The sequence below is a fragment of the Dipteris shenzhenensis genome, chromosome 1 (assembly GCF_047967505.1).
Source record: "Dipteris shenzhenensis isolate YYH24624 ecotype China chromosome 1, Dip_SZ_1.0, whole genome shotgun sequence".
NCBI classification, from domain to species: domain Eukaryota; kingdom Viridiplantae; phylum Streptophyta; class Polypodiopsida; order Gleicheniales; family Dipteridaceae; genus Dipteris; species Dipteris shenzhenensis.
Genome location: NC_141596.1, coordinates 23,466,443 through 23,493,781, shown reverse-complemented (window position 1 = coordinate 23,493,781; position 27,339 = coordinate 23,466,443). Strand labels below are relative to the sequence as shown.

Below are 27,339 nucleotides of genomic sequence, written 5' to 3'. Positions count from 1 at the left end.
TTTCATATGCTTCTCTGAAAGCTTGGTCTGAGTCAAAAAGTATTTTAGACTTTGGTGATCTGTTTTGACAGTAAAATCTGCACCCAAAAGATAATGTTTCCAGGTATGGATAGCATGAATTACAGCCAATAACTCTTTCTCATAGATTCCTAAATATCTTTCCGCATCCCGAAGTCGTCTGCTTTCATACGCTACTACATGACCATTCTGATGCAATGCAGCCCCAACACATTCTCCACAAGCATCACAATCAACATCAAAAGACTGATAAAGATCCGGGACTACCAGAATAGGCTCTGTAGTCAACTTTTCCTTGAGTGTGTTGAATGCTTTCTTCAGTGATAATCCCCAGGTGAAGGCTGCATTTTTCTTAGTAAGGTCATGTAATGGAGCTGCGATATCAGCAAAATGTCTGATAAATCTTCTGTAGTAAGAACACAAGCCTAAAAAGCTTCGAACTTCATGCACAGTTTTCAGCTCTGGCCATTCCTGGATGGCACGGATCTTCGCTGGATCCATTTGTATCCCATTCTTGGATATTATATGCCCCAGATAGTGGATTTCTTCCAAGAAGAACTCACTTTTCTTGCTGTTTGCATAGAGCTGATGATTTCTCAGCTCTTGAAACACTATAGCAAGATGTTCTCTGTGCTCTTCCTCTGTCTTAGAAAAAACTAAGATATCATCAAAGAAAGTACCCGTAAAATGCCTGTACTTCCGGAAGATGCGATCCATTATTCTATTGAATGTGGCTGGAGCATTTGTCAACCCAAAAGGCATCACTAAGTATTCATACAACCCGAATGTAGTGCGGAATGCTGTCTTGTGCACATCCTGAGGCTGTATCCTCACTTGGTGGTAGCCACTCTTTAAGTCTATCCTGCTGAAAACTGAAGCTCCATTTAACTGATCCAGGACATCATCAATGCGCGGAATAGGGAATCTATTCTTGATGGTCATTTTGTTCAGTGCGCGATAATCGACGCACATACGGAATGAACCATCTTTCTTCTGTACTAACAGTACAGGGGAACAAAAAGGAGACGAGCTGGGCTGAATCAAGCCTTTGGACAGCAAGTCCTGTACCTGAGCCATAATCTCCTCTCTCTGAGTCGCACTGACTCTATAAGGGGGTCTGTTTGGTGGCTCACTACCAGGCATTAACTCTATCTGATGATCTTCTGGTCTCTCTGGGGGTAACTCCCCTGGCAAAACATCAGAAAAGCAATTTTTAAAGTTTACAAGAAACTGAAACTTATTTTTGTCTGCATCATTCATTTCAGCATGCATATCATTCTCTTTTTCTTTTACAAAAACCATGTACGCAGAAATTGCAGACTTTATTGCTTTACCGCATGAAACATCAGATACAATGGGGATAGTGTCCCCTTTATTCCTGGCAATTACACGCTGATTTTTCCCCCTATGCACAAATTCCAGCACTCTTTCAGGAAGAGTCAACTTCACTGCCTTGCGGTGAAACCAAGGCATCCCCAGAACTACATCATAATGTTTCAGTGGAGAAATGAAGAAGTCTTCCTGATCCACATAACTCTGAACATGTAGACGGAGCTTCCCTATCAAGGGAGTAACTGGCACAGGATTCCCACAAAACATTTGATCAGCATCCAAAGCCCTGCCTAACTCTTCCGTCTTAATTCCCAGCCTCAGGGCGAGATCCTCTGATATGAAATTATCAGTAGCCCCTGGATCAAATAAAATTAGCGCTTGCTGGTCTCTAACTTTGCCCCATGATAGCAGCAATTCTCGTTCTTCTGGGTTCAAAGCATGACCCAGTATATCAGGAATACCCCCCGCCATTGGCTTTTGCGGTCCTCGTGGCTTCTCTGCCTCTTTTCCCTTCGATGATGAAGGCTTTTCTGGGCACTAGGCAGCCACATGCCCCTCTTTACCGCACATGAAGCATTTCCCATCTCTACGGAATTCCGCTATCTGTTCAGGGGTGAATAGAGATTTGCCCTTATAGGTCTTTGAGAACTGAGTACCCCTCGGCTTCTGAGGCTGAAACCCTTTCTTTTCAGCCTTAGGGGACTCTTTCTTTTCTGATTTTTGAAAATCAGTTTTCTTTTTATCAGCACGTCCTGCATGCAAGGATGGCACTGTAGATGGATCTTGTAGCGGCACAAGACTCGCTACTGAGGCTGAATGCATGAGATCTTGAATATTCTTTGCCCCCAAAGCATTCACTACTGCCTGAATTCTTGGAGTGAGACCTGCTCTGTACTTTCTCATCTGGGTACCTTTGGAGATCTTTTTGAACGGTGCAACCTGCAAATAAGCATCCCAGAACTTTTGGTTGTACCCGTCCACTGTATCTCCTGCATCCATGTGCAAGCTGTCCCAGTCTTGAAGAACATGGTCTCTAAACTGTTTAGGCATGAACTGCTCGTAGAAGGCTTTCTTGAAGCCCTTCCACTTTCTTGGGGCTGACCCATCTGTGGTCAGTGCACTCCACCATGCACTAGCCGTTGCTGTCAAGTGTAAGCTGACCATTCTTAACTTGGAGGATTCTGAAAATTTCTCTGTACCGAATGCAGCATCAAACTGTCTGATAAACTGCAATGCTTTGTCTGTATGACCATACTGTCCATTGTAGGTCATAAACTTAACAGATTTTCCTCCCTCTTTAAATTCCCTGGTCGCTTTGGAAGACTTTCTCTTCCCAGACTTCTCGTGTTTCCTTCTTTTCCTGGATGGTTTATCTGATAAGGAAGAAGAAGACACAGAAGTCGAACTCGAGGTAGACGGTGATGGACTAGGAGATCGGTGATGACGCCTCGATCTCTTTTTACTATGGGACCGTCTCCTATGAGATCTATGAGATCTCTCTCTCTCAGACTGTACACGAGAGTGTGCCTCTGGCATTGGCACGTCATATACTGGATTAGGCATAGCCTCTAATGGAAACAAATGCTGAGCCCTGGGATCCCTTTTAAGATTTTCCAGCTCTTGTATACGAGTGCGTACCATTTGTTCAAATTCTTGTTGAGTTTGCGGCACATTCCTCTGTCTTGGATGCACATCCCTATCTTGAGAATCCCACTGGATAGGTGATTGATCCATATTCTGAGATCTGCAGATTTTCTCACACTGTGCAAGTAACTAATGCACACTACCTTTGCTTTTCCAACAGAAAAAGTACCTCAACAAGAGGTGTTTTGCATTCACAATCTATGCCAGTACTGGAAGTTGCCAAAGCATCATCAACTATATTGCCCTTTTCTGGCTGCTGCAGATGGCTTCAAAAGGCATCTGTTTTTCCCTCTTTTTACTGCTCAAAGGCATGCATACCCTTTTTTCTGCAAATCTCTGTTTTCTCTGCTTTTCTCTGGTTTTCTGCTACTTTTCTGACAGTAAAAGTCTGACAGGCAGGAGAAAATTGATAGCCAAAACTGTCTCTGCAACTGTCTTTTTTTTTTTTTTTTTTGAAAGAACAGTAACCAGATGGAGTAACTGCTAGTTAGTCTAACCAGACTAACTGGTTCTGGTCTGGTTAGTCTGTGACTGGATAGTTACTGTCTGGTCAAACTGACCAGACTGGTTCTGCTCTGGTCTGGTTTGGTTGGGCCAACTAACTGGACATCTGATCAAAGTCCAGCTAACCAGACTTACACTAACCACAGTTTTACCACCTGTCTGCCACGTGTCAGTGCTATGTCAGCATCTAAGCTGACTGCCACCTGTACTGCCACGTCAGGAATCCACACGTGTCTGCCACGTCACCTGCCACGTGTCAGATTACACACGTGTGCCACATCAGCACCTTGCAAGACCTCTGCCACGTGTCCCGCGCCACGTCAGCGCCTGCAAACCTGCCCAAACTTTGGTCATAGTCTGTTCGTCGTCGCGCGTCGCGCCTTGGTGACCGTCAATCTTGCGTTTGCACAGGAGCGGTGGTTTACAACTACCTCCACGCCTCTTTTCGCGACTCACGCTACAGCGCCTTCGTCACCTGCGAAAATCTCCACGGCACCCTACGTGGGCTTTCCACTAGATATCTTAAGCCTCTTTATGCATCACTTCACGCATAGTTATTTGCTTCGCGTTAGCTCTACGTCAGAACCATCATTTCTCCTGTGGTCGACTATGGCTCAGGATTTCGACGAGGGCTGCCCAACGAAACAGATTACAAATCACCAATTCAGCGCAAGCGCCTATAAAGCATAGCATTGAGCATCGATTGGCGATGCAAAACCTTCACCCGGTGACTCCCGTCTGTCCGGCTGCCTTTTTCGTTAATGCTTTTAATAAAGACATTTCGTCAATCGTCCGCAGGCCTACCAGCTAGCTCCTCTTAAGCTCCTTTGCTAGAATCGTCACAGCCTTGAGAGGCTATGAACCTTCGCTCTGATACCAATACAACCGATAATTGACGATACAACCGTAATTGACGAAACAGCACTGAGTGTGGAAAAACAGCAATAGCTTCACGTCAACGACGGAATTACATGCTCCAAAGGCTCTCCCTCACTCCCTCTCTCTGAACATACACTAGGGCCCAGGACAAATTGTCGGGCTGGACCCCCCCGAAGGTCTTTATTCATTTCAGAAAATCCATTACAGAAGTTCAGCTTCAAGCTGTCTCGTAAGTCTCTCTCCAAACGTGAAAAGAATTCCTTTTTTTACAAGAGCTTCAAGCCCCATTCAAATTGGCAACCTGCCACTTGTTTAAAATCTAGACTAAAATCTATTACAAGCCTCTAAGGGCCATTCGGGAGTCTTCAAAGCTCTCGGTCACACGAACCGCCTCCTAGATGCTTGTCAGGCTCCCATTTCGCTTAGGAAAAATAATCCTTCCTAGTACCTGCAACAATTAATTAAAAGCGCACCACCATGGTACCCATTAATTGTTGGCACTTTGCATGCAAATAACACACTGTGGACTAATCCTAGTCACGGTGGGCGTCCCCACTGAACACATGTGCACATCAAAACAAATATATATATATATATAAATATATATATATATATTTTCTCTGATTGACCGGAGTCAACACTCTTGATTATAATTAAAGAGCTTCGACCCAAGGTCAAGGCGCCTTAATTATAGCCAAGTCTCTCCAACCGAGGTTGGCACATCTTGGTTAACCGGGGTTAACCCCTCTTGGCGCATGCCAAGTCTTGTTGACCGAAGTCAACACTCTCTGACCGTAGTCAGGTTTACTTGACTAGAGTCAAGTATCTTTGACCGTAGTCAATCCTTTGACCATTAAAATAACTCTTTGACCGTAATTAACACATATAAAACTCTTTAATTATGATCAAATAAATGGTCAACTGTACTTTGACTTAGGATATTTACATTGTGGTGACACTCCTGGTGGGGCAGTGTGGAGCATGGTGGTCAGCAGCCCCTAGAGGCTATGCAGCAGCCCTCTTATAGGGCAGGAGAGTGTCAGCCACTGGGAGCAGCCCAGTTGGCTCTAGAGCCAGGGGGACAGACCCTATATGTAGCAGAGGGTGTCGGTCCTAAGAGTAGGTGGGTCGGCCTGCTGGTCGGCCAAGATGACCAGCCAACTAGGGGGGTGGCTGCCTATATGTAGGCCCCCCTTCCCTCACTTGTGATCATCTCAGTGTGGAGCATTTTGGTGCCTATATGAGCAGAGGTTTTCCCCAGCAGCTGTGTGGTTTTGTCTTGAGATCGCTTGCAGTCTCTCGTCTTTTTCTCTCCTTTCCAGTTCACTGTTCAGCTCCTCTGCACTTCTCACAGGGTATCAGAGCCACAGTTGGCTAGAGACCCGAGACGTGGAGGGAGTGTTGAGCCAGCAAATTGAGAGGAGGTTAGGGCTGCTGTTCGGAGGTGTTCGTGTTGGGTTAGGGTTGGTCACCTCCCCACTTGTGAGCCCCCAAATGAGGAATGCATTGGGGGGGTGGACCATAGGATACTAGAATGGGACATGGGGCTGCCACATGGGCAGCACATGGGCTACCATGTGGGCAGCAGAGAAAGGGTGGAACTACCTGGCAGATCAGGGCCACCATGGTGGGCAGAAATGGTACAGCACTGTCCATGGATGGAGAGGACAGGACTGCACAGGGAAACCAGCAAGAAGGGCTGTGTGGACAGGCGTGATCACATCAGCATCAGTACGGGCAGGTGTATGGACTATTTTGGAGCAGATCTGGAAGCCGGAAGGGGCCTGGAAAGATGAGGAACTACTGCAAGAAGAGGCGCCCTGTTTCGTGGCTGATTGGAAGGCTCATGGGCCTGGTTTGGGCCCAAGACCAAGGCTGGGTGTAGCCCAAGGCAAGGAGGGAAGGTGGGCCCTGGTTGGGCCCGTCCAAGCCAGCCACCAGGCTGGCCTTTATAGGCAAAGGGGCTGAGCTCCAGTCAGGGCCATTTGGGCTGGCTGGTCCGTTATTTTGTGAGGGTCTTGTGCCTTATAAAATGGGCCATTTGGGCCCCTTCTTGGCATCACTTGGAGCAGCCCACAGAGAACAGGGACGGAGCAGCAGAAGGGAGAAGGTGAAGGAGGTCTACAAGAAGCTCAGACTTATTCCAGAGAGGCTGCCCACCTAGGCTGACTACCCGGGCAGTAAGGTGGAAGGATCACTGGACAGAGAGTCTGCATAAGCTCAGAGGAGCACGCGGCTCAGAGATCTAGAGGTGCCAGGCAGATAGCAAGAGGACTTTAGGTAAGATCGGAGGACCACAGTTTGGTGGGACTCCACATCTCTTTTGTATTGTGTCCAGTTTTGGAGGGACGAAAATATATTCATTGTGGGTTCTATATTTGTCTAGGTTGCACTGTCTATTTACTGGCTTGCACACATATCTATGGTTGTGAAACACACAAGTTAAGAAGTTTGATTCCACATTGAAACACTTCTGCGTGTAATTCCTGGGCTCATCTATCAGTCTTCCAGTGTAGGGATACCCTCTGGTGGGATTTTCATTTTTAACAATTTGTGAGGAGTGACCTGTTTTTTCCTTTTTGCCCTTCGCGAATCAATTGCGATCCTCCCGGCCTGATTTTGTTTGTGTACTCAACATCCTCTCCAGTCCGCTTCTACTCCCTATGCTTCCTACGCTCACGTGAGCTTGTGGCTCGTGGGCTAGCATATGTGCTAGCACTGCCGCTGCTCCGTTGACCTGCTTGCAAGGCTCAAGCTAGCTGCTGCTAGCCACCACTAACACAAGGCCTAGAGGCTAGAAGGGAGACCTGCGCTAGAATAGTGATGCACTGACGCCATCAACGACCTGCTGCTTGCACAAGCATTGACGCCATCAACGACCTACACAAACAGGCTGCAATCGACGCCCACGCCTAGGGCCTGCTGCCACCGACAGTCCTGCCCACCATCCCCTTTGTTGCTGCTGTTTTTTGGTTCTGCTCAAGGAGCAGCACCTGGATCAAGGAGCAGCAGCCCAATTTGTCCCAATTCTCTGTTTCTTCCCAAATTTCAAGGCCTTCTCCATCATGCCTCCTCGCAAGTCTCCCACTCAGCGTGATGTTTGGCAAGATTCAGTTCTCATTAGCAAAGATGGTACTTCTGGCACAAAATGTGTGGTTTGCAAGTATTGTGGGGAAACAATTCGAGAAGCATCAAACCGGGTGAAGGCACATTACATTTGGGAGAGAGCGCAAGGAACACATGGCTGCACTCATGTTCCAGAAGGTATTTTTTTGGCCCATGGTGGATTGCCATCAAAGTTTGAAGAGGTCCGGTCATTGCTCCTTCTACCTTTGCCTTCGGAGATAATTGATGCGAAGGTGCAAGAAGCCAAGGAAAGTAAAGCACTGAAAAGAGGGGCCTCTACTTCAACAAGAACCTCAATTCAAGTGTCTTCTCAAAGTAATACTAGGGCTTCTTCCCAAGTTCATATCACCCCAGAGTCTTCTAACATTGGTGAGTCTTTACCCAATGTCAATGCAGATGAAGCTCCCTCGCATGTTGTGGCTTCTCCACATTCATCAAGCTTTGTTAGTGTTGATGTGGGTCATGAGAGGATCCCAACATCCTCCCATTTTCATCTCAAGGCTGCAACAACAAGAAAGAGGGGAAGAGAGCTGCCAAGACGCCAAATCACCCTTGATGCTAGCTTTGCTCCAAAGTTGAAGCAAGAGGCTCAAATAGCTGAGCATCGTTTCTTCTATCAATGCAACCTTGCTTTCAACATAGCTCGATGTCCAGCATACCAAAAGTTCCATCGTGCACTTGTGGCAGCAGCCGCAGCAGGAGCTACAGGTCTACAACCAGCAAATTCTGAGTCCTTGAGAACTACCCACTTGACAAACCAAGTGAGGCAGATTCAAGAGGAGCTTGTGGGTTTGAGAGCTTGTTGGGAGCGATATGGTTGTAGCATCATGTCAGATGGATGGAGTGACACTGTAAGTTATAAGTACAACCCTTCACTCTTGACTCTTGAGTCTTTGTGGTGTTGATCGAACTGTTGAACGGTATGTGGTGGTGGATGAGGCCGGGGCACGGGCGAGCGGTGCGGCTTTCTTCTTGTAACGGATGGGTTCAAAGGAGGCTTTCTTGGGGGGACCGGAGCTGTCGTTGTTGCTGATTTAACACTCACGGAGTCGGTTCCGATCGAAGTGACGTTGGGCACAGAGGATAGCATCTTGTACTTGCAGCTCTTGGATTTCTTGGGCGGAGGATGGTGGCGTTGGTCGATCGCGCAATGGCATTGGTTTACCACATTGTGGTGGCTGATTTTAGTATTAACAACAAATGTATGATTTACTTATGGATCTTGATTCTTGTGACTTGCCATATGTGGCCAGCGGCAGCGCCACATCATAAATATCTTCGTCTCATCTTGTGCTCGCACTACATTACTTCGTGTAGTTGATGCCTCCACTCCTGGCTTGAGTATCACTGGGGAATGGATTTATGGACACATTAAAAATGCCATTGAGGAGGTTGGGACACAAAATATGGTCCAAATTATTACTGACAATGGCTCCAATTGTGCCAAGATGGGAGAATTGGTTGAGAGAGATTATTAAAGCATTGTTTGGACTCCATGTGCTTCTCACTCGATGGACTTGATGATGGAGAACATTGCCAAGTTGAATTGGGTGCAATCTACTCTTAATAAAGCAAGCCAAATCATCAAGTTCATAACAAGAAAGAGCCTTACATTAGCTCTTTTCAGAGCAGTATGCAAGTATGATCTTGTGAAGCCATCTAAGACAAGATTTGGCTATCTCTTTCTTGTTCTTCAAAGGTAAGTCAACATCCTTTTTTAGCTAGCCAAGTGAGAGTTCATTTATTCTTGATACTTATGTATTCAAATTTTGATTCTTAACTTGTCCTAAACTTGTAGGATGACACAAACGAAAGATGCGCTTAGGCGTCTCGTTTGTAGTGAAGAGTGGGAAGCTTGGAGAGGAAGCTGCAAAGCGGAGGCATGTACAATCACTTCATACATCTTGGACAGTATGTTTTGGGAAGAAGCTGCAGCCATAAAGGCTGCCATTGCACCTTTGTACTTCATTTTAAGATTATTTGACATGAGGGAAGTACAATGAGTCATCTTTATCACTACATGCAAAAGCTTGAAGAGAGTATGCTCAATTGTAGATCTCTCTCAAGTCATAGGTATGCAAACTCTTTAGTGATTCTATCATGACTCATGAGCTGCTACATAGAATTTAGAGAATGTTTATTTATACATAGTATTGAAATTTAATATATTGCAATTTACAGGGTGGATGATCTTCGTGCCATATGGACAAAAAGATGGAACTGGTTTCATAAACCAATCCATATTGTTTCCTACATGGTGCATCCATTGTACAAGCAGGAAAGTCATTGGTCCGATATTGTTCTTATGAATGGATGGACATCCTATGTGGATACAGTTATCCCCTCTAAAGAGCAAGGACTGTGAGTACTAACTTCTAAGTATCTTGATTCTTGATTCTAGTATATTGTACGATCAATGAGCTTTTACTTGCAACCTCTTTTGACTCTGGCATGCATGCCTTTAAAGTCTACTTCACGAATCATTATCCTAATTTCTATCTAACACTAAAGCAATGTCCATGACTCATCTTATAGGATTGAAAGAGAGTCTGTCCTCTATGTTCATGACCGTAGCCAATTCAGGCGAGATGTGGCTATGAGTCTAGAGCAAAGGAAATTTGTTGTATCATGGTGGGAGATAAATGGGCGACTTATTCCCACTTTGCAAAGATTAGCTCTTCGAGTTTTATCACAGGATTGTACTACTGGATCAGCTGAGCGCATATGGAGCATATGTGCGCACATCCATACTAAGAAAAGACATAGGTAATCCAAGTTTAGGCCCCCCTTCCCTCACTTGTGACCATCTTAATGTGGAGCATTTTGGTGCCTATATGAGTAGAGGTTTTCCCCAACAGTTGTGGGGTTTTGTCCTGAGCTCCCTTGGAGTCTCTCGTCTCTCTCTCCTTTCTAATTCCGTATGTGAGTGGTTTGCTCTCTCTCTCCAATTCTGTTCAGCTCCGTTGCACTTCTCAGTGCCTACATATAGTCCTCCTTTGTAGCCCTCTTTCTCCTCAGCATAATATATAGCCCCTAATTCATATGATTCGCGGCTCCCGAATCTATGAACCAATCATCACTAAATAAAGGTTCCTGCATGCTGCTCATAACATGCTCCATACAAAAGAGGTGAGTGCCATATCCATGCTCATGTGCATACTCTCTTCCACCAACATAATGATTGTATTGTGGTCTTCCACAATGCCCTCTATGTGTGCCATTATGCTTTGCATAACAATCTCGCTCATAGTGCCCAAGCTTACCAAAAATTGGTAATTTCCAACTTGTGAAGTATGAGTGGCCCTTCCTCTTCCATGATTTGGGGCTCTCCCCCTTCCTCTTGGCATATAGCCCCATCCTCTTTGGGCAAACTCATTTCTATTCTAAAGTCCAAAATTCTACACAGAAAATAAAAGTTAAAACGAAAGAGAAGAAAAAAGAGGTAACAAAAACTTTTTGGAGAACAGGAAGACATACTTAACAAGCAAAGCAACACTTATGTCGTCATCAATGCCCAAGCATAAGCAGCTATACTGGGTTTCTAAAGACAATGAAGTCTCTTTGCAATGTGCTCATTGCATAGCCCCTCGTGATTTTTGGCTTGGGCATTGTGTAGCTTCAAGGCTGCATGTTTGATATCATCGAAGGTGAAAAGTAGCAAGAGGTAGGGCAAGGTAGCTGTGAGAGGTGTAAGGTTGAATGATGAGGAATGTCGTAAACTGTGTGAGAACGAGTGCCAAATGGTTGGGTCAATTACAAGGGACAAGCACCTTCGCTGGAGAAACTTTCACCTAACGTCCTTGGAGTTACTACTAAGCCGAATGCTTAGTGATTTACTAAACCGAATGCTTAGTGGTTCCTCCTCATTCTCATGGATGAAATCCCTCTTCTTCTTCTTGTTTCCAAGAAAAAGACTTCTATGAAAGACCCTCACTGAAAAAACACAAGGGAGAAAAAAATCATGCGGTACATGAAATTATCCCTAGATGGGCCAAAAATAAACTCCTAAACGGAGCAATGAAGTAACCAAGGGTGAGGCTGAAAATGTCACCTCAAACCTGTAGATGATTCCAAGAGAAAAGGGGAGCCACTCCATTCCCTAAGAAATCCCTCTTCTTTTGATAGACCAAAATGGTGATATTCTCATTTGGTCTTGCCTCAATCGAAGGTATACTTGGTCTTGAATTAATGCCTTACACTCATGATCATACCATCTATTGTAGGGGACCAATCCAATGGATGGAGGGCAGGTGAATTTGGGGTTATAGGGGAAAGATTCAAGAAAGGTGGAAGAAGAGGCCTAGAAGGAGCAAGGGCAAGAGACAAGGCTGAAGCGAGAAGGGCGCAGGGAGAATGGAGATTTCAACATGGACACTAGAATTGAAAGACAATGGGAGAGATGTACATGGAGGGGAGGAGAGGAGAGGGAGTAGATACTGGCTCCCTCCAGGAGACTAGAGCGAGTGAAGGAGAGAGGCACCCCCAAAGAGCAAAAGAAGGGAAGAGCAAGAGGGGGAGGCCCCTTGGCGGGCATGCCCCAGAGCCTTGGGAGTGGAGGACCTAGCTATCTTTTCCAAGGAGGGAAAGAAAGAAGCTCTATTTGCCAATGTGGCCTCTTGAGACTAAGAGGTGTCTGTGCCACCAAAAGATCCTATAACCGTGGACCTCTTGTAGACTGTGTGAAGTCCTCCAAGCAAGTCTCCTCCTACTATCCCCTACCCCAAGTCTGTGAAGGAGGGAGAAGGTCCCTCTCTATAGCTTCCTCACATGTTTCTGGCTTCTAGCTCTTCTTTTTGCATTCTTTTTTACATAATGTCTCTTTCTCCAATGTTTGAACCAAGATTCAACCTACCATATTAGGAGAAACCTGGGAGGGCAAATCTTGAGCCAAGGGTAGTAGGAAAGGAGGATGTTGGGTGGGCCTCTCTTACTACAGCCCTTGCTCAACATCCTATCTTGACTCAAATAGCCAATAAACCTTGGCCAAGCTCAAGAGGTCCATGACCACAAGGGTACAAAATACTCCACAAGAAGGGAGAACTAATAGGAAAAAGGGGGATTGGAAAGGGAAAGGCAGAAAAAAAGAAAGAAATATACCTTTGTAAGACTAGAATAAGTCCAATCATACAAATTTAGATTTTTTGTTGTTCTAAAGAATCTACACAAAAAATAAAAGAGAAAATGAAAGACAAGAAAAAAGAGGTAAACAAAAACTTTTATGAAAAACAAAAGGAAGACATACTTAGCAAGCAAAGCAACACTTATGTCGTCATCAGTGCAACTATACTAGGTTTCTAAAGACCAGCAGAGTCTCTTGAGCAAACCCAGTGCTTTCTAAAATACGTCAAATAAACAAAAGAGAGAGAAAACAAGAAATAAAGAAGAAAGGAAGCAGGTGACTAAGCAAAGATAAACAAGCAAGTCAAGAAACAAAATCTTCCAAAAAACTAGAATCTCTCTCTCTCCCCGAGAAACTAAAATCTTCCAAGACAGAAAGAAAGAAAGTTTATCGAAGTGTTCAAAAGACCGAAGGAACTATGTGAAACCAGCCTCAACAACGTAAAGGGTGGTAGGATCCACTTAATTACAGTATACACAGTAAATTGACAAGTAAATATGCACCACAAAACAAATCACAGGGGAGCTAGAGCGCTCCTACTCAGAAACAAGACACGGATTGGCCCCAAACATTGGCGCCCATTGCAGTATTTATTTAACATTCATTTGAAGCCAAGCGGCTGATTACAAAGGTCTCTGAGAAGCTGCACCATAGGCAAACCGACGCCCGCAAACTCCTTGTCCAACCCACCCTGTAATTCCCTGCTCAACTTCAAACGGTGAACCGCATCCAATCACTAGACAATCCTGTATCCTCAACCAACCAAAGCATGCAACAGAGACCCCAATAGAATCCACTGTCTGAACCACTCCTGCAATCGCACGACCAAGTGCCCAACCAGCCAAACACGGCTAAACAACTGCAAGACAAAGCCCTAAATAGATAAACTCTAGTGCAATTAAACAACCAAACTCTTCCCAACGGGTTGCCTCAATCTATAGCCTCCCTGGCCACTGCCGAACAGCATAAATCAACCCTTCTTCGAAGAAAGAAACCCAAACACAATAACTAGCCAGCAACCAATCAGGGAACGGCAAAAGCAGGCAAAGACAAGCCTTCTTCTACCCGGAATCCACAAAAAAGGTCACCTGGGCTGAAAAACCCACACCTGGGAAGTTACCAAAACCAGTCACAACACCTAGAAAGCTCCATAAAATCAGATCAAAATCTCCTGCAGACCCTGAAAGCCTGAAAAAGCCAAGTCGCATTTCACCCGGAGTAGCTTGGTCAAGTTTAGAACTCTTGGAACAGCCCTAGAACCAATCGCAGGCACTTGGAACAGCCTGGAAGAGCCCAAAAGCAAATCGCAAACTGGAACAGACACCCTGGCAGAAATTGCCACGTGCAGCAGGCTCCTGGATCAATTGCGATTTGCACTAGTAGGCCCTGGATCACTTGGAACTGGCCCCTGGGTAAAAACGAATTTCCCTGGCAAGCCCTGGATCACCTGAGCCTGGCCCCTGGCTAAAAACGAATTCCCCTGGCAAGCTCTGGCAGCTCCAAATTGATGATCTGGCTCCTCTAGAACTGATTTGGCCAACTGAATCTAAAAGAAGGACTCCCCCCCCCCCCTTTTTAAGCCCTAGGCTTCAAAAAGGCAGTGTTTTTTAATTACACCACTCTTTTGGCCCCTAAAAGCAGTTTTTTAATTGCACCACTCTTTTGGGCCCCCTGTTGCACACTTTGGTCCTAGGAATTAATTGCCTAGTAACTGGGCGCACATTCACTATTTCCAAGGGCCCACTAGGAATTTTAATTCACCCCATGGCCCCTCGCGCCCCAGAGGCTCAAGGCAGTCACGAGCAAATTACGAGAGTCACAAATCAAGAGTCCCATAATTTCATGTCCTCATGATAGACCCCCCTCTTGAAAGAAGGCAAACGTCCTCGATTGCCAAAAATTACCTGCAAAAGAAAACCAAGTGGAAACACTACAATGTTTGTTAGGCAAAAGATAAGCAAACATTCCACATACATGCATACATGCATTCACAAACAAAATGCTCCCACAATGTCCGATCCACCTCACGTATGGCCATCCCTAAGGACCTAATACCAGTGGTACATCATGAGCATATGTAAACATTTAATACATGCACATAGATACTCAGACTGTACTTCCCAAGGATAGTTCATGCATGCTTTACCCACCTATGGCCATCTCTTCAAACCCACACTAGTGGTACATCATGAACATCCGCCGAAGTATCCAAATCCAAATCTGAGTGGACAGCTAATCATGCTGCCAACAGATCACCAATAATGCATATACGATTTGTAGAGCTGCAGATAACAAATACGTATAGCATTGCAAACCAAGCGACTAGTACACCCAATGTGACTAGTACACCACGTATATTGCGGCCAACGATGCATGACATAGACCACTTGCAAGAATTGCGCATCCGAAACCAAGGTCTAGGGGAATCCATTCTCTTTTTGTGAAAACCACATGACAAAAAAGAGCATTCCCATCTAGGCAAATCCTCATGACAAGAATAACATGCATATTTTACTGAAACCTCATGGCAAGAATAGCATTCTTATTTTTGTCAAAACCTCATTACAAAAATAGCAATCTCATTTTGTTAAAACCTCATGACAAAAAAGCATCTAAAAGTAGCAGGGAAAACACCATCCTACAAACCATATACATCATCTAGAATCAGATGCCAAAAAGAGTGGCAAACTCTACCATACAAAATTCTTTTTACAAGTGCTTGTATACCACGCTATACAAAACCAGCCGGAAACATCCCGCTGTGGAATTAGGAACTCTTGTCCTTCGAAACATTCCGTGGCTCATCCATGTCTCTAGCCGGCTCCTTTCTCTTACGGTTGGGACAATCTCTAGACCAATGTCCCTCCTCTTTGAAAATAAAACATTTGCCAGCTTCATATAAAGCGCGTCGTTCCTCTGGAGACAAACGATTACGTTCATTCTTTTGACGATTAGCTTTTCTATCAGACTTAACCCTGTGAGATCCATTCTTAGATTCCTGCTTCTGTCCACCTTTGAACCCAGAAGTCCTCCCCTGCATCAAAGCATATGCCGTGCTAGCATTCTCGATAAGCTGAGACATATTGGAGACTTGAGTCTTCGTGCAGTAGTCTCTCAACTCCTTAGGCATCCCACAACATTATTTCTCAACCTACTCAGTGAGAGGAACAATCCGATAGGAGCTAACAGGCAACAAAGCCGCCCAAAAGTTGCTGTTATACTCCTCCAAATTACAGCAATTATTGGAATTCAGCTCATGCCAAGCAGTCATGATATTCACTTCAAAAGCTGTGGTAAGCCACGCAATTGGAAACACCCGCTTGAAACCTACCCACGTGTTTGGTGCAATGTTTTGCATAAGCATAGTGGTCCACCACTGAAATGCATTCCCTTTTAGACAACTTGCAACCCGGTGTGCTGTGGATGACTCTCTGAAATTTCCTCCTGTGTAGCGCGCATCGAACTACTGCAAAAAGGTCAAAGCCTTAAGTGTGTCTTGCACCCCACTGAATGTCTCAAATTTCACAGCTGCACTTGCCTCTTTAAAGTCCTTTAACTTCCCTTGAGGTGCCAAATTGTCATAAACAAGTGCTTGGGCAAAAGGGACAGCAGCACTCACTCTATCCCCCACACTACCAGCATTAGGAAAAGCTGTACTATTCAGACCAGCACCCGAATTTTGCATATTTCCAAAAGCAAGGTTACCTGTTGCTGCATTAGGCATACCTGTTTGCATCCCTAGGGCTGCTCCAACATTTGCATACATCATGTTCTGTCCCATGGGCTGTAAACTAGGCTGAAACCCAACTGTTTGGCTAGCAGGCATACCCGAAAATTGGGCTTGTGGGCTGACCATAGCCTGAAACACTGAACCACCACCAAAATAACCAGGCTGAACCAGGTTTGCCAAAACTCCTTGCTGTCCGGAAACCATGGACTGAAAATTATTACCTTCAGTCGGTCCCGGAATCGTGTTAGACTACTGCTGACCATAGGGGATTTGAGAGGGCTGATCCTGAAAAGTGACATGTGGTCACTTGTTAGCTTCAACATCCCTATCCCCATCATCAGGCTTCCTTTTCTTCGGCTGCACATATAAGTTCATCATCTTTTGGAAGCGAGGATCCTGTGTGAATTGCGTGAAAGTACTCATGAAACTCTGCATCTGTGCCTTTGATAGTTCCACATCCTCCTCATCCGTCCGATCATCCTGATGCTCTGCAACATGCCGGGTCTCCTCTCATGCACCCTGGCCACCTCCAAGAGACTGAGACATCTACTCTTCCTCCTCAGTAAGGCTCACGGATCTCTCCCTATGTGACATATTTTCTGAATAGTATGTTGTCTTCTTCACCTAATCTGCTGGACTTGCACCAAGCCAACCACAGGCTCCCCTCTTGAAGAGGTTAGGTGGATCCAGGCAATGGAACCACTGAAACCAGCCTCAACAACGTAAAGGGTGGTAGGATCCACTTAATTACAGTATACACAGTAAATTGACAAGTAAATATGCACCACAAAACAAATCACAGAGGAGCTAAAGTGCTTCTACTCAGAAACAAGACACCGATTGGCCCCAAACATTGGCGAAACTTGCCGTATTTATTTAACATTCATTTGAAGCCAAGCCGCTGATTACAAAGGTCTCTGGGAAGCTGCACCACAGGCAAACCAACGCCCGCAGACTCCCCGTCCAGCCCACCCTGTAAATCCCTGCCCAACTTCAAATAGTGAACGGCATCCAATCACTAGACAACCATGTATCCTCAGCCAACCAAAGCATGCAACAAAGACCCCAATAGCATCCGTCTGAACCAGTCTTGCAATCGCACAACCAAGTGCCCAACCAGCCAAACACGGCTGAACAACTGCAAGACAAAGCCCTCAACAGCTAAACTCTAGTGCAATCAAACAACCAAACTCTTCCCAGCGGGTTGCCTCAATCTATAGCCTCCATGGCCACTGCCCAACAGCATAAATCAACCCTTCTTCGCAAGGAAGAAACCCAAACGCAATAACTAGCCAGCAACCAATCAGGGAATGGCAAAAGCAGGCAAAGACAAACCTTCTTCTATCCAAAATCCACAGAAGAAAGGTCACCTGGGATGGAAAACCCTAGATCCTACGGAGATAAGCTGATTCTACCCTGGCACAGTCCCAAGAGCAACTTAGAAGCAAACACCCACGCCTGGAAAGTTACCAAAACCAGTCACAACACCCAAAAAGCTCTAGAAAATCAGGTCAAAATCTCCTGCAGAGCCTGAAAGCCAGAAAAAGCAAGTCGCATTTCACCCGGAGCAGCTTGGTCAAGTCAAGAACCGACCAGCCAGCCCTAAATGGGCCGACTGGCTGGTCTGTTTGGGCCGACCAGTCTGCCCCCCCGTCTGTAAAACCGACCTGGTTGGGGCTTTTCTTCAGACCCTATATAAGGGCCCTAGCCAGGCCCTTTTGGGCTGCTGCTAGGCTGCCCTTTTGTTGCTGCTGGAGACCCTCTTGCAGGCTTCATACCTGCCCACAGACCCCCGCCATGTAGCCGTACTGCAGCCGTACAGGTCCGTGCACCCTGCTGATGTCATCACGCCTCCAAGGATCTACAGAGTCCCGTACAGCCACGCGTCATCACCTGTACTTAGAGACGCCGCTGTCCTGTACTGTTCCTTCAGGGATCCTCCTCTGTTGGCTGTGAGGTGCTGCCGATGTGGCAGCCCCCTCCCTCTCTCTTCTCTAGGCATCTTCTGCCCTAGGTCTCCCTCCCCCCACGCTCTCCTCATATGGGGGCTTACAGATGGGGAGGTGACAATTCCAACAAATAGGTCAACCACCCTTGGTTGCAATTCTTAAACTCTAAAGATGGCATGCACTCATGCACTTGCAAGCCTTTCAGTTAAGTTAATGGGCCATCAAGCATTCATAAGTTTCGAGGCAATAACATCCACAACAAAGAGATCAAAGTTCCACTATATTGAACCATACCCTGCTCAGCACCAATTCAAGATTATGCAGCCTACAAAAGGCTGAATGTATTTCCATAAAGTATACATAATACCTAAGGTGCCAGCAAGAGATAAGCTTGACATACAAAATACAAGATAGAAATATAAGAATCATTAGATACAAAGAAATTCCTTGCAAATGCTCAATGTTCATTGTAGCGAGCACATGCCACATGTTATCATCAATCCATAATAATTCTACCACAGCTAGGCAATAGCTCTTAGCGTGAGGATGCAAGACTTCAGGCAGCTTGTTAATATAGCAAGCATCAATAATCCAAGTCTGATGTAATGTGGCTTCCAAATTTGATTAGAAGAGGGCAAAATTGATGGACTTAAGAGAGTATCAAAACTAGAGGCCAAGTGTGGATTCGCGAGAATGTCTGTGTGACCGATTCTGCTTTCCACCAAATTGAAGGAACTGTTTACTTCCATGTCCTTTTGGCCAAAAATCAAGGCCAAAAGCACCACTGATGTATAACAAAGAATAAGCACTCACTCATGTTTTCAATGTGATAGAGTTCCTCCATGTATTCCTGGGCACAAATATTCATTAGAAGCAGATAGCTTGCGTCTCTTCATCTTATAGTTGGAGGGCATAGATGCAGGAAAACACTCAACAAGTGAGCGCGCAGGTTGGATAGATTAAGTGCTTGAGATTGAGAGGTCTGCCAGGGACAAGTATGCACGTCTGAAAATCCTAAAAAAGGAATCAAACCCCCCTTTGGAATTTGTGAACTCTCCTTTGGAATCTGTACTCTCCAGTGAGTTCCACAATCACTATGGATATTTCCTTTAGAGATCACAAGAATAACTTTAAAATGACCCTCCACAAAAAAATCATGCAAGTGTGACAAGACTGCTAGTCTAAAAGAACCTTGACTGCAATGCAGTATGGACGTTATCATGTTTCACACACACACACACACACACTTATATTATATATAATCTATTTATGAATCTGTCACCCTTTCAAAAAAAATATAAGAGTCAATATAAACAAAAAGTCAACAATCACTTACGCAGCACACTCATTCAATTTGCCAAGGTTTTGATTGTCCAATATAGCAAGAATAAGCTGTTTGTTTTCATCCAAATACTGCAGCACAAATATTGAATGCAATCAGTCAATAATGAACAATCACATACTTTCATCCTATCAAAAGATGAGTGTCATATTATAGAAGTACTAACATGTCAATTGTTTAAAAATATGTAAAACCAAAATAATGATAAATGAGTGCAAAAGCTCACATGAAAGCCAAGCCAACGCTACATTGAATATCTTACCTTTGCTCTTCTGATAAGGGAAAAAAAACAATCGCCTCAGAGATTAAGAAGGGACTTTTATAGAAGATTAATTGTATATGCTTTGGGCACTAGAATACATACAATCTTAGAAATTGAGCAGGCAAGCCGCAAGAGATTTTTTTCTGCAGGGGTGGAGAGGAGGGGGAGGGGGGAGAGAGAGAGAGAGAAAGAGAGAGATTTATTAATGTCTCCAGATAGCCAAAGAAGCCTATGTTGATTGGCAAGTGATACATCACATGATCAAATCACCCTTCGGGAGCTACAGGTGTTGAGCACACGTCTAAGAAACTAATCTATCCACTTGGGTTTGGAGTGCATTATTCTCTCAGTTCAGGTAATAGTGAGCATGAGAGAGATGGAGTTAGGCTTTCTGCCTGCTACATTATTATCAGAGCTTTATATTTTTTCCTGAGATAGGGAGGCTCAGTTAGGGACAACCACTGTTTTATGGGCCAGACAAGATCCAGAAAGGACACCATGGATGCCACTGACAGCTTCAACCCCAGTGCAGAGGATGAAGCAGCTTTTGGTGGCCCTCCTCCACAGTAGATCGTCCGGTGGTTGCAAGGCCCTGATGACAATTTCTGCCATGGTAGCCATGATGCAGATGCAGCAAGAGCAGTTAGAGAATCTCTTTACTTGTATGGTTCAGCTCCAAGAGATATGGGATGATTGTGAGCAGGCTGCCAGAGAGTGCAGGATAGCAGCTTAGGAGGCTAGGGAGGTTAGAGAGCGCACCGCTTGTCATGACAAGAGAAATCACTAATCCGTGATTAGTAGACATTAAAACATTATTATATATTATACGCCAATGGTGTAACATGTATTTGTATTTATGATGGACACCGACCGATTAGTTATGGCAGTGGATCATCTCAGTAGATAGGACTTGAGCCACTGCTTCAGACGGCATCAAATTTGGACATGTGACACTTATTGTATTAATAAAAATGTGCACACACGTGTCTGGGTCCTAGGGGCAATAGGAAGGGAAGGGTGCATTAAGGTGCATTGAATGGTAGATGCATGGGTCATAGGATAAGGGTAGGTATAAATGGGAAGATGGAACTTGAGTGATCTCAAGGGACATTAATGAAAGGGTATCACCCTTCATTGTGAATTTCACGTAGCATTCTCTCATTCACCTTGCATTCATCTGCCATCTATCTCCCACCTTGCATGTAGGTCGAAATAGAAACAAGTACTATCACGAGGGTGCTCTTTCTCATTGGAGGGTCAATTGGCATTCAAATTCTGCATGCATTGCACACATTTGCATTCTCGAGAAGTCTGGTCTTCACATTTGGTATCAGAGCATCAACGATTTACTACGGGGACGAGAAGAGAAGGAGAAGAAGCGAGCATGAGGGAGGGTGCAACTCAAAATCCCATACACATGGATTATAATCCAAGTGCAAGAGGGAGAGAGGAGTCCCCTGTTGATAAGCTGGTTTCTCAGCTTAGCCATATGATTGAACAGTCCATTATGACAAACTTAGGGACTAAGAGAGTGCTCAATTTTGGAGACGACGATTTAAGTACCCCCTCGAAGAGAGCCAAATTTCAACCTTGAGAGAGAATAGAGTTCCCAAAGTATGATGGAGCAAGAGAGATGGATAAAATCCTTAATTGGATTTTCCTTTTGAGCTATATTTTGCCCATCAAGATAAGACCGAGCACGAGAAGCTTACTCTTGCCACACTTTCATGCCTCCGAGGCATGAAGAAGAATTGACCTTCCGCTAGGAAAGGTTCAAGCAATTTGATAACGAAACTAACGCCGAATTTACAGCTAGGTTCTAGAAACTCTCTTTAGAGTTACCTGAGAAGAGCGAGGATGATAGAAGGGAGGAGTATTTAGCAGTCCTAACCCCGAAAGTGAGGTATGAGGTTGAAATGTTCAACCTAACCACCTTGAAAGGCCTCACTAAATTGGTTGAGATTGCTGAGAGGAAATTGAATCCTCGAAAGTCTTTCAACAAAGGAAAAGAAAAAGCTATTGTACAAAATGTTAACAGCCAATCACGTCCTGGATGGATACCATTTCCATCCATGACTAACGATGAGAAGGAAAAGTTAATTAAGGAGGGTAAATGTTTCGGATGTAAGAAACATAAGCCAGGGCATCCATGGCATAAATGTCCTACTCTATTAGCCAAAATTGCCAAAACCAATTCTATAAAAGGGAAAGTCAAAGCATCCAATCAAGAGAGTGAGGCTTCTACTTCCTCATCCCAAGACTCTGCGATGAACGTAGAACCAAGAGTAAATGCTATCGATTCAGCCAACACTGGTGTATGGATGTGTGAACTGGATAGAGAGTAGACATATTCATTGTAGAGTATGAACATAGAATAAAGAATTTTCTCCTCCATGTAGAGAGTTGGAAAAAGAGACATGTAGAGAGTTGGAAAAAGAGATTGATGATCTATAGTTTCTATAGATTAAGAAGCTCTTCATCGCAAAATCATCTATAGCCAAGGTCTACCTAGTTTAATGAAACATTTGGGTGAGAGAATCATTTTAATACTGACACGTTTGTTGAGAATATATTTCAGCTTATTGAGCAGGTTACTATATAGAGATTTCAGCAGCTAAGTATTCAGAAGGGGATTCTGAGCATGAAGAGATACTGAAGAGGCACTGCGGTGCTACTTCTACATTTTGAATATTCAGCATCAAGAGGAACTTGAATTTGAAGATGGGATTTAAGTTCTGATTCAGAAGAGATCGTGTACTACCAAGAGAAGACTATTTGCAGATTATGAAGAGGAGATGCAAATGCAGAAGTAGAAGAGAAGCGTACGCAAGAGAAAGAGACAAGAGAGGATCCAAAAGAGGACTTTTGTCCATTCAAGCAGGAGGGAGTGTCATGATAAAAGAAATCACTAATCCGTGATTAGTAGACATTAAAATATTATTATATATTGTACGCAAATGGTGTAACATGTATTTGTATTTATGATGGACACCGACCGATTTGTTATGGCAGTGGATCATCTCAGTAGATAGGACTAGTCGAGCAGGAGCCACCGCTTCAGACGGCATCAAATTTGGACATGTGACACTTTTTGTATTAATAAAAATGTGCACACACGTGTCTAGGTCCTAGGGGTAATAGGAAGGGAAGGGTGCATTAAGGTGCATTGAATGGTAGATGCATGGGTCATAAGATAAGGGTTAGGTGTAAATGGGAAGATGGAACTTGAGTGACGTCAAGGGACATTAATGAAAGGGTATCACCCTTCATTGTGAATTTCACGTAGCATTCTCTCATTCACCTTGCATTCATCCACCATCTCTCTCCCACCTTGCATGTAGGTCGAAATAGAAACAAGTACTCTTACGAGGGGGGGATACAAGTCTCGATGTGCGTGCCCTACATCAGAACCGGTTACTCATAAGCGGTTGGTTCCTCCCTCAAAGCCCAGCATGGGGTCATTTTCTATCCCCATACAAGTGCTCCATGAGATGGCTGCTTCCCAAATTCTGAGCTTCCTAGAGTGGCCAAGCAGGAGCAGCAACTGGGAAGGCTAGGAGTTACATTACTTTAGCTTGGTGCAGCCGTGCCCTCCAAATGGTGCACCATATTGGCACTCATGCTAACCCATTTTTACACACGTTTGGTCTCTAGTTTTTCTTTGAACACCCCTCCCTTGGATAAACCCCATCACTCACCCTTGAATACTTGGATTCCAACGTACACTATCTTCACCAAGTGCTGCTGACCTAAGGGTCTACCACTTGCCACTCCAACTTCTTGTTATGACATTGCTGTTTATCAAGTAGTCATTATCATGAGCCATTGCAAGCTACTGGCTCTTGTGATGTGGTGTATCACATGTTAGTGTTGGAATTGACACCAACCTACAAGGTGACCACTGATCAGCTGCATTGTTTGGTGCTTGGAGCCATGTGGTGGTTCCAACCTACCACCTCTCTACTCCCCTCTCTCCCGTCACCACCACTGAAAGATCAAATTACACCATGTGGGTGCTTGGTGGAGCAATGTGGGGGCTGCCTTTTATTCCCCTGTCTCCAATCGGAAGTGCCAAAAGGATGCTTGAAGGTGAGAGGTGTCTAGGGTTAATCACCTTTATATCTTTGGGCCTCAATTGACCCTTGCTGCATCCACCTCCCCTCATACGAGTACCCCCTGGATGTCCTTATGCTATGCCTGACCCACTTTTAGAACAATGGGTTACCAAAGATGACCTATGACAGGTGTACATTAATGTTACAGGCATCCTCAGCCTGTGACATGCAGGACTGCCATGTCAGCAGCAGCCACGTCAGCACAGGCACCACTCAGCACAACAGGCCATGCAGGCAGCCACGTCATCCATGCAGGCAGCCACATCAGCACAGCTGCCAGAAGAAGCCAACCAGCAGTCGGCTGGTTGGGGTCAGGCCAGGGGTCTGGTCGGTCTATTCCATCCCCTGGTCGGTCAGTTTCAGGCCCATACAGGCTCCGGTTCAGTCCCGGTTACAGAAGCAGGGGGGGTCTGCATCAAAGCAGCCCCTTTATTCCTTCAGTTCTCAGTTTCTACAGTGAGAGTTTAGTCTCCTTCGTACAGTACTTCTCTAGTCTTTTACAGTGAGGGTTTATCCCTTCATACAATAGTGGTATTCAGACCTATTCGGCAGATAGATATTCTTTTGTTTATTTCCCTCTTCGAAGGCTCATTATATTCCTCCCTCAAACTCTCACAACTCACTCCACACTGTGCAGGATAATTAGCAGGCAACACCCATAAACACAGGTGCACACCTTTATACGCAGACAACACGCTCAGTAATAATTCTCCAAAGTGAAAGGGCTGACTTAAGGCAGGTAAAATCCCATGATCAGCTTGACGGTCAATGGGCTCACCGAAGATTCAATATGCAACAAAGTCTCGACAATTAACATAAACAATGGTTCACAGAGACTTCACAAATTGTACAAATCGCTTCTACAAACTCTTCCCAGGTCCGACTATCAGAAAGAAAGCTTTCCTTCATTCATCGAACTGACACAATATACAGAGAGATGTTCCAAAGACAGTAGTACTACTAGTACAAAAAAGTTGGGTAGCCCTTCCTGGGGTCACCCGTTTAGGGCTGCTCCAGTGACTGTGGCGAAGAACTCGCTGAATATCTGACAGACTCGGGACGACCAAGGAGTGAACGTTCAAAATACTCAGCAGGACACAAATTTATCTCGAATCCAAAATTCACAGTTCCGTAGAACCTCTACAAAGACGACTGTCAAAACTCTAGACACTCAAAACTTCAGGAAAGACTACGCAGAGTTTGGGTTAAGTAACGTAAATTCACTGCACAAAAACTCGATGGAGCTCCTTTCCGAGACTACGATAAGGGTAATGTCAGTCATTTGAGCGCGCCGTTCCGTCGATTCTTGGAGGTGCCAACGAAGGCCCCGGGGTAATCCGAGAACCCATAGACAGGCAGCGCTCAAACGCAAACCAGGGCAAGGAAAGTTGCAGAGGGAAAGGCCCGAGCAAAAGGAGAGAGGGAGAGTTGCAGAGGTAGCTAATAGGAGCGGTGACAAGACATTAAACCGAATGCTGAACAGACGCTTCATCTGCCGCAAAGCAGGGGAACGAAAAACAGAGGGGAGGAGAGCAAAGCACCTTCTGGATGATCTCCGTGGTAACGTTGTGAGCAGGGTAGGACCCCATGTGGGGCTGCAGGGGGTGTTGCTGCATCGAAGCGGCGGAGGAAGGCGAGCAGCTGGGGTGCAAGCCCACCACAGGAATGCGACAAGCCGATTTGAATTCGAGCTATGCGAGAAGACGATGGTCTGAATCGCTCATATTTCTCAATCCTCTCCTCTCCTTTTCCCTCTCGCCAGCTCTCTCTCTCTCTCTCTCTCTCTCTCTCTCTCTCTCCCTCTCGCTGTCTCCCCCTCCCTCTCGCCTTCTCTCTCAATGTCTCTCGCCCTCTCGCACCTTGCCTGTCTTTGTTTATGCGTGTTTCCTACACTTCCCTCTCATAGTCCCCCCCGCCCCGGTTCCTCGCATCCTGCCCTCCACGAGAAACACCCGCGTTCTTGCTCCAACCCGCATCCGCTCTCTCCCTCGGGATTTCACCCCACCCAATGATCTCCTCGTCAATTCTTCAACACTCGTGAATTCACTCGACTCCCGCACTTTAACCCCCTCGCTCCCCCCTCCCCGTCTCGTCCCTTGGCAGCTCTATCCCCTCCTCTCTCCACGACAGAGTCGCTCCTGACACTCTCAAATACTCATCAGGCAGCGCCTCCCACACTATCTTCACTCCCCTTTCTCTCTCTCTCTCTCTCTCTCTCTCTCCAAGCCCCCTCAGCTCTGCCACACTGTGGAACGCTCTATCGCCCCTCTTCTGTCAAGGTGTTTTCTCTCTCCAATCAAAGGGGATGCGCCGCCGGACATGGGACTTGCCCTTCAAATCACCGCCAGTTGAATGGGACGACGCCGCGATAGCTTAACTCGCAAACCAACAAAAAAAGATGAAGTTAGTCACATCACCATTGGTATTTCCTTTCAACTCTTATCTCCTCCTTTAAAGTTTCCCTCGCTCCTTAGGGTCAACCTATAGTCACCCGGACTAGAACTAATTGGAATTTTAGCACATGGTTATATCCATGACAAATGATCTCCACACTTGTACTCTCAAGGTGATGTCAGGGGGTATGGCGATTTCACAATTTTCGAGGTTAGTCTCTGGAAAGTTCAGCACACCCCGTCAAGATACTTATATAAGGGTGAGGGGAGGCTGAGGGCGAGGTGAGCGGAGGTAAAAGCTAAAATGTTTTTATTGAAGTTTTAAGCAAAAATTATAAGTAGAATGCCTTCAAATTTGCAAGTTTTAAAACCTTCTGTTTTCACATTGGAGGTTAACTTCTGAAATTTGCCATCGGTTTTGCATGAATCCATGTTAAAATCTCTTATTTTTGAAATCGAAGGTTAATAACCAAAATTTACCATTTGCCTGACATTAAACCTCAGTTCTTTATGAACACTACACAATAATTACTTCTTTCACTCACAACAACTGCACACCCGAAAAAGAACCCTATCGTGGGAATTTTCCTATCTACTAACAAGCCAATGCAACATACCTTTGAGCAAAAGGCTACAAAGCAAGAGAGCACAATGAGGCTGTCCATGTATCAAGAAGACTAAGAACTAATGTCTTTAAAATGAACTTTGAATAGGAGCAATCACCATGGCATAAGGGAATTTTATATTTTGGTTAGTGACATATGATACTAACTTACCTCTTACTTTCATAATGCAAGGTCAAATGAATGATTCCCCACCTCAACTTTAAATGAGAGGCTTGAGATTAAATGAAGCTTTTGGAGGGACAAGACCTTACCTTTTTCATAGCAAGCACCCAAAAAGACATGGTTTGAAAGGATAATAAG

The 27,339-nt window shown here is 45.0% G+C and overlaps 1 protein-coding gene across 2 annotated transcripts in view; it reads right to left on the bottom strand.

Annotated features, from left to right (window-relative positions):
* LOC147905566 (GRF-interacting factor 1-like) overlaps nt 1-25,933 on the bottom strand; it is a 31,374-nt gene extending 5,441 nt beyond the window's left edge. The window contains exons 1-2 of one of the 2 annotated variants that reach the window (XM_087373390.1): nt 25,562-25,933; nt 19,634-19,714 (exon numbers count right to left, since the gene is read on the bottom strand). In XM_087373390.1, the coding sequence (XP_087229516.1) occupies nt 19,634-19,650 (17 nt within the window). In that variant the 5' untranslated portion in view covers nt 19,651-19,714; nt 25,562-25,933. The remainder of the gene's footprint in view (nt 1-19,633; nt 19,715-25,561) is intronic. The other variant, XM_087373382.1, reaches the window with a different exon arrangement.
* Nucleotides 25,934-27,339: the final 1,406 nt, after the last annotated feature.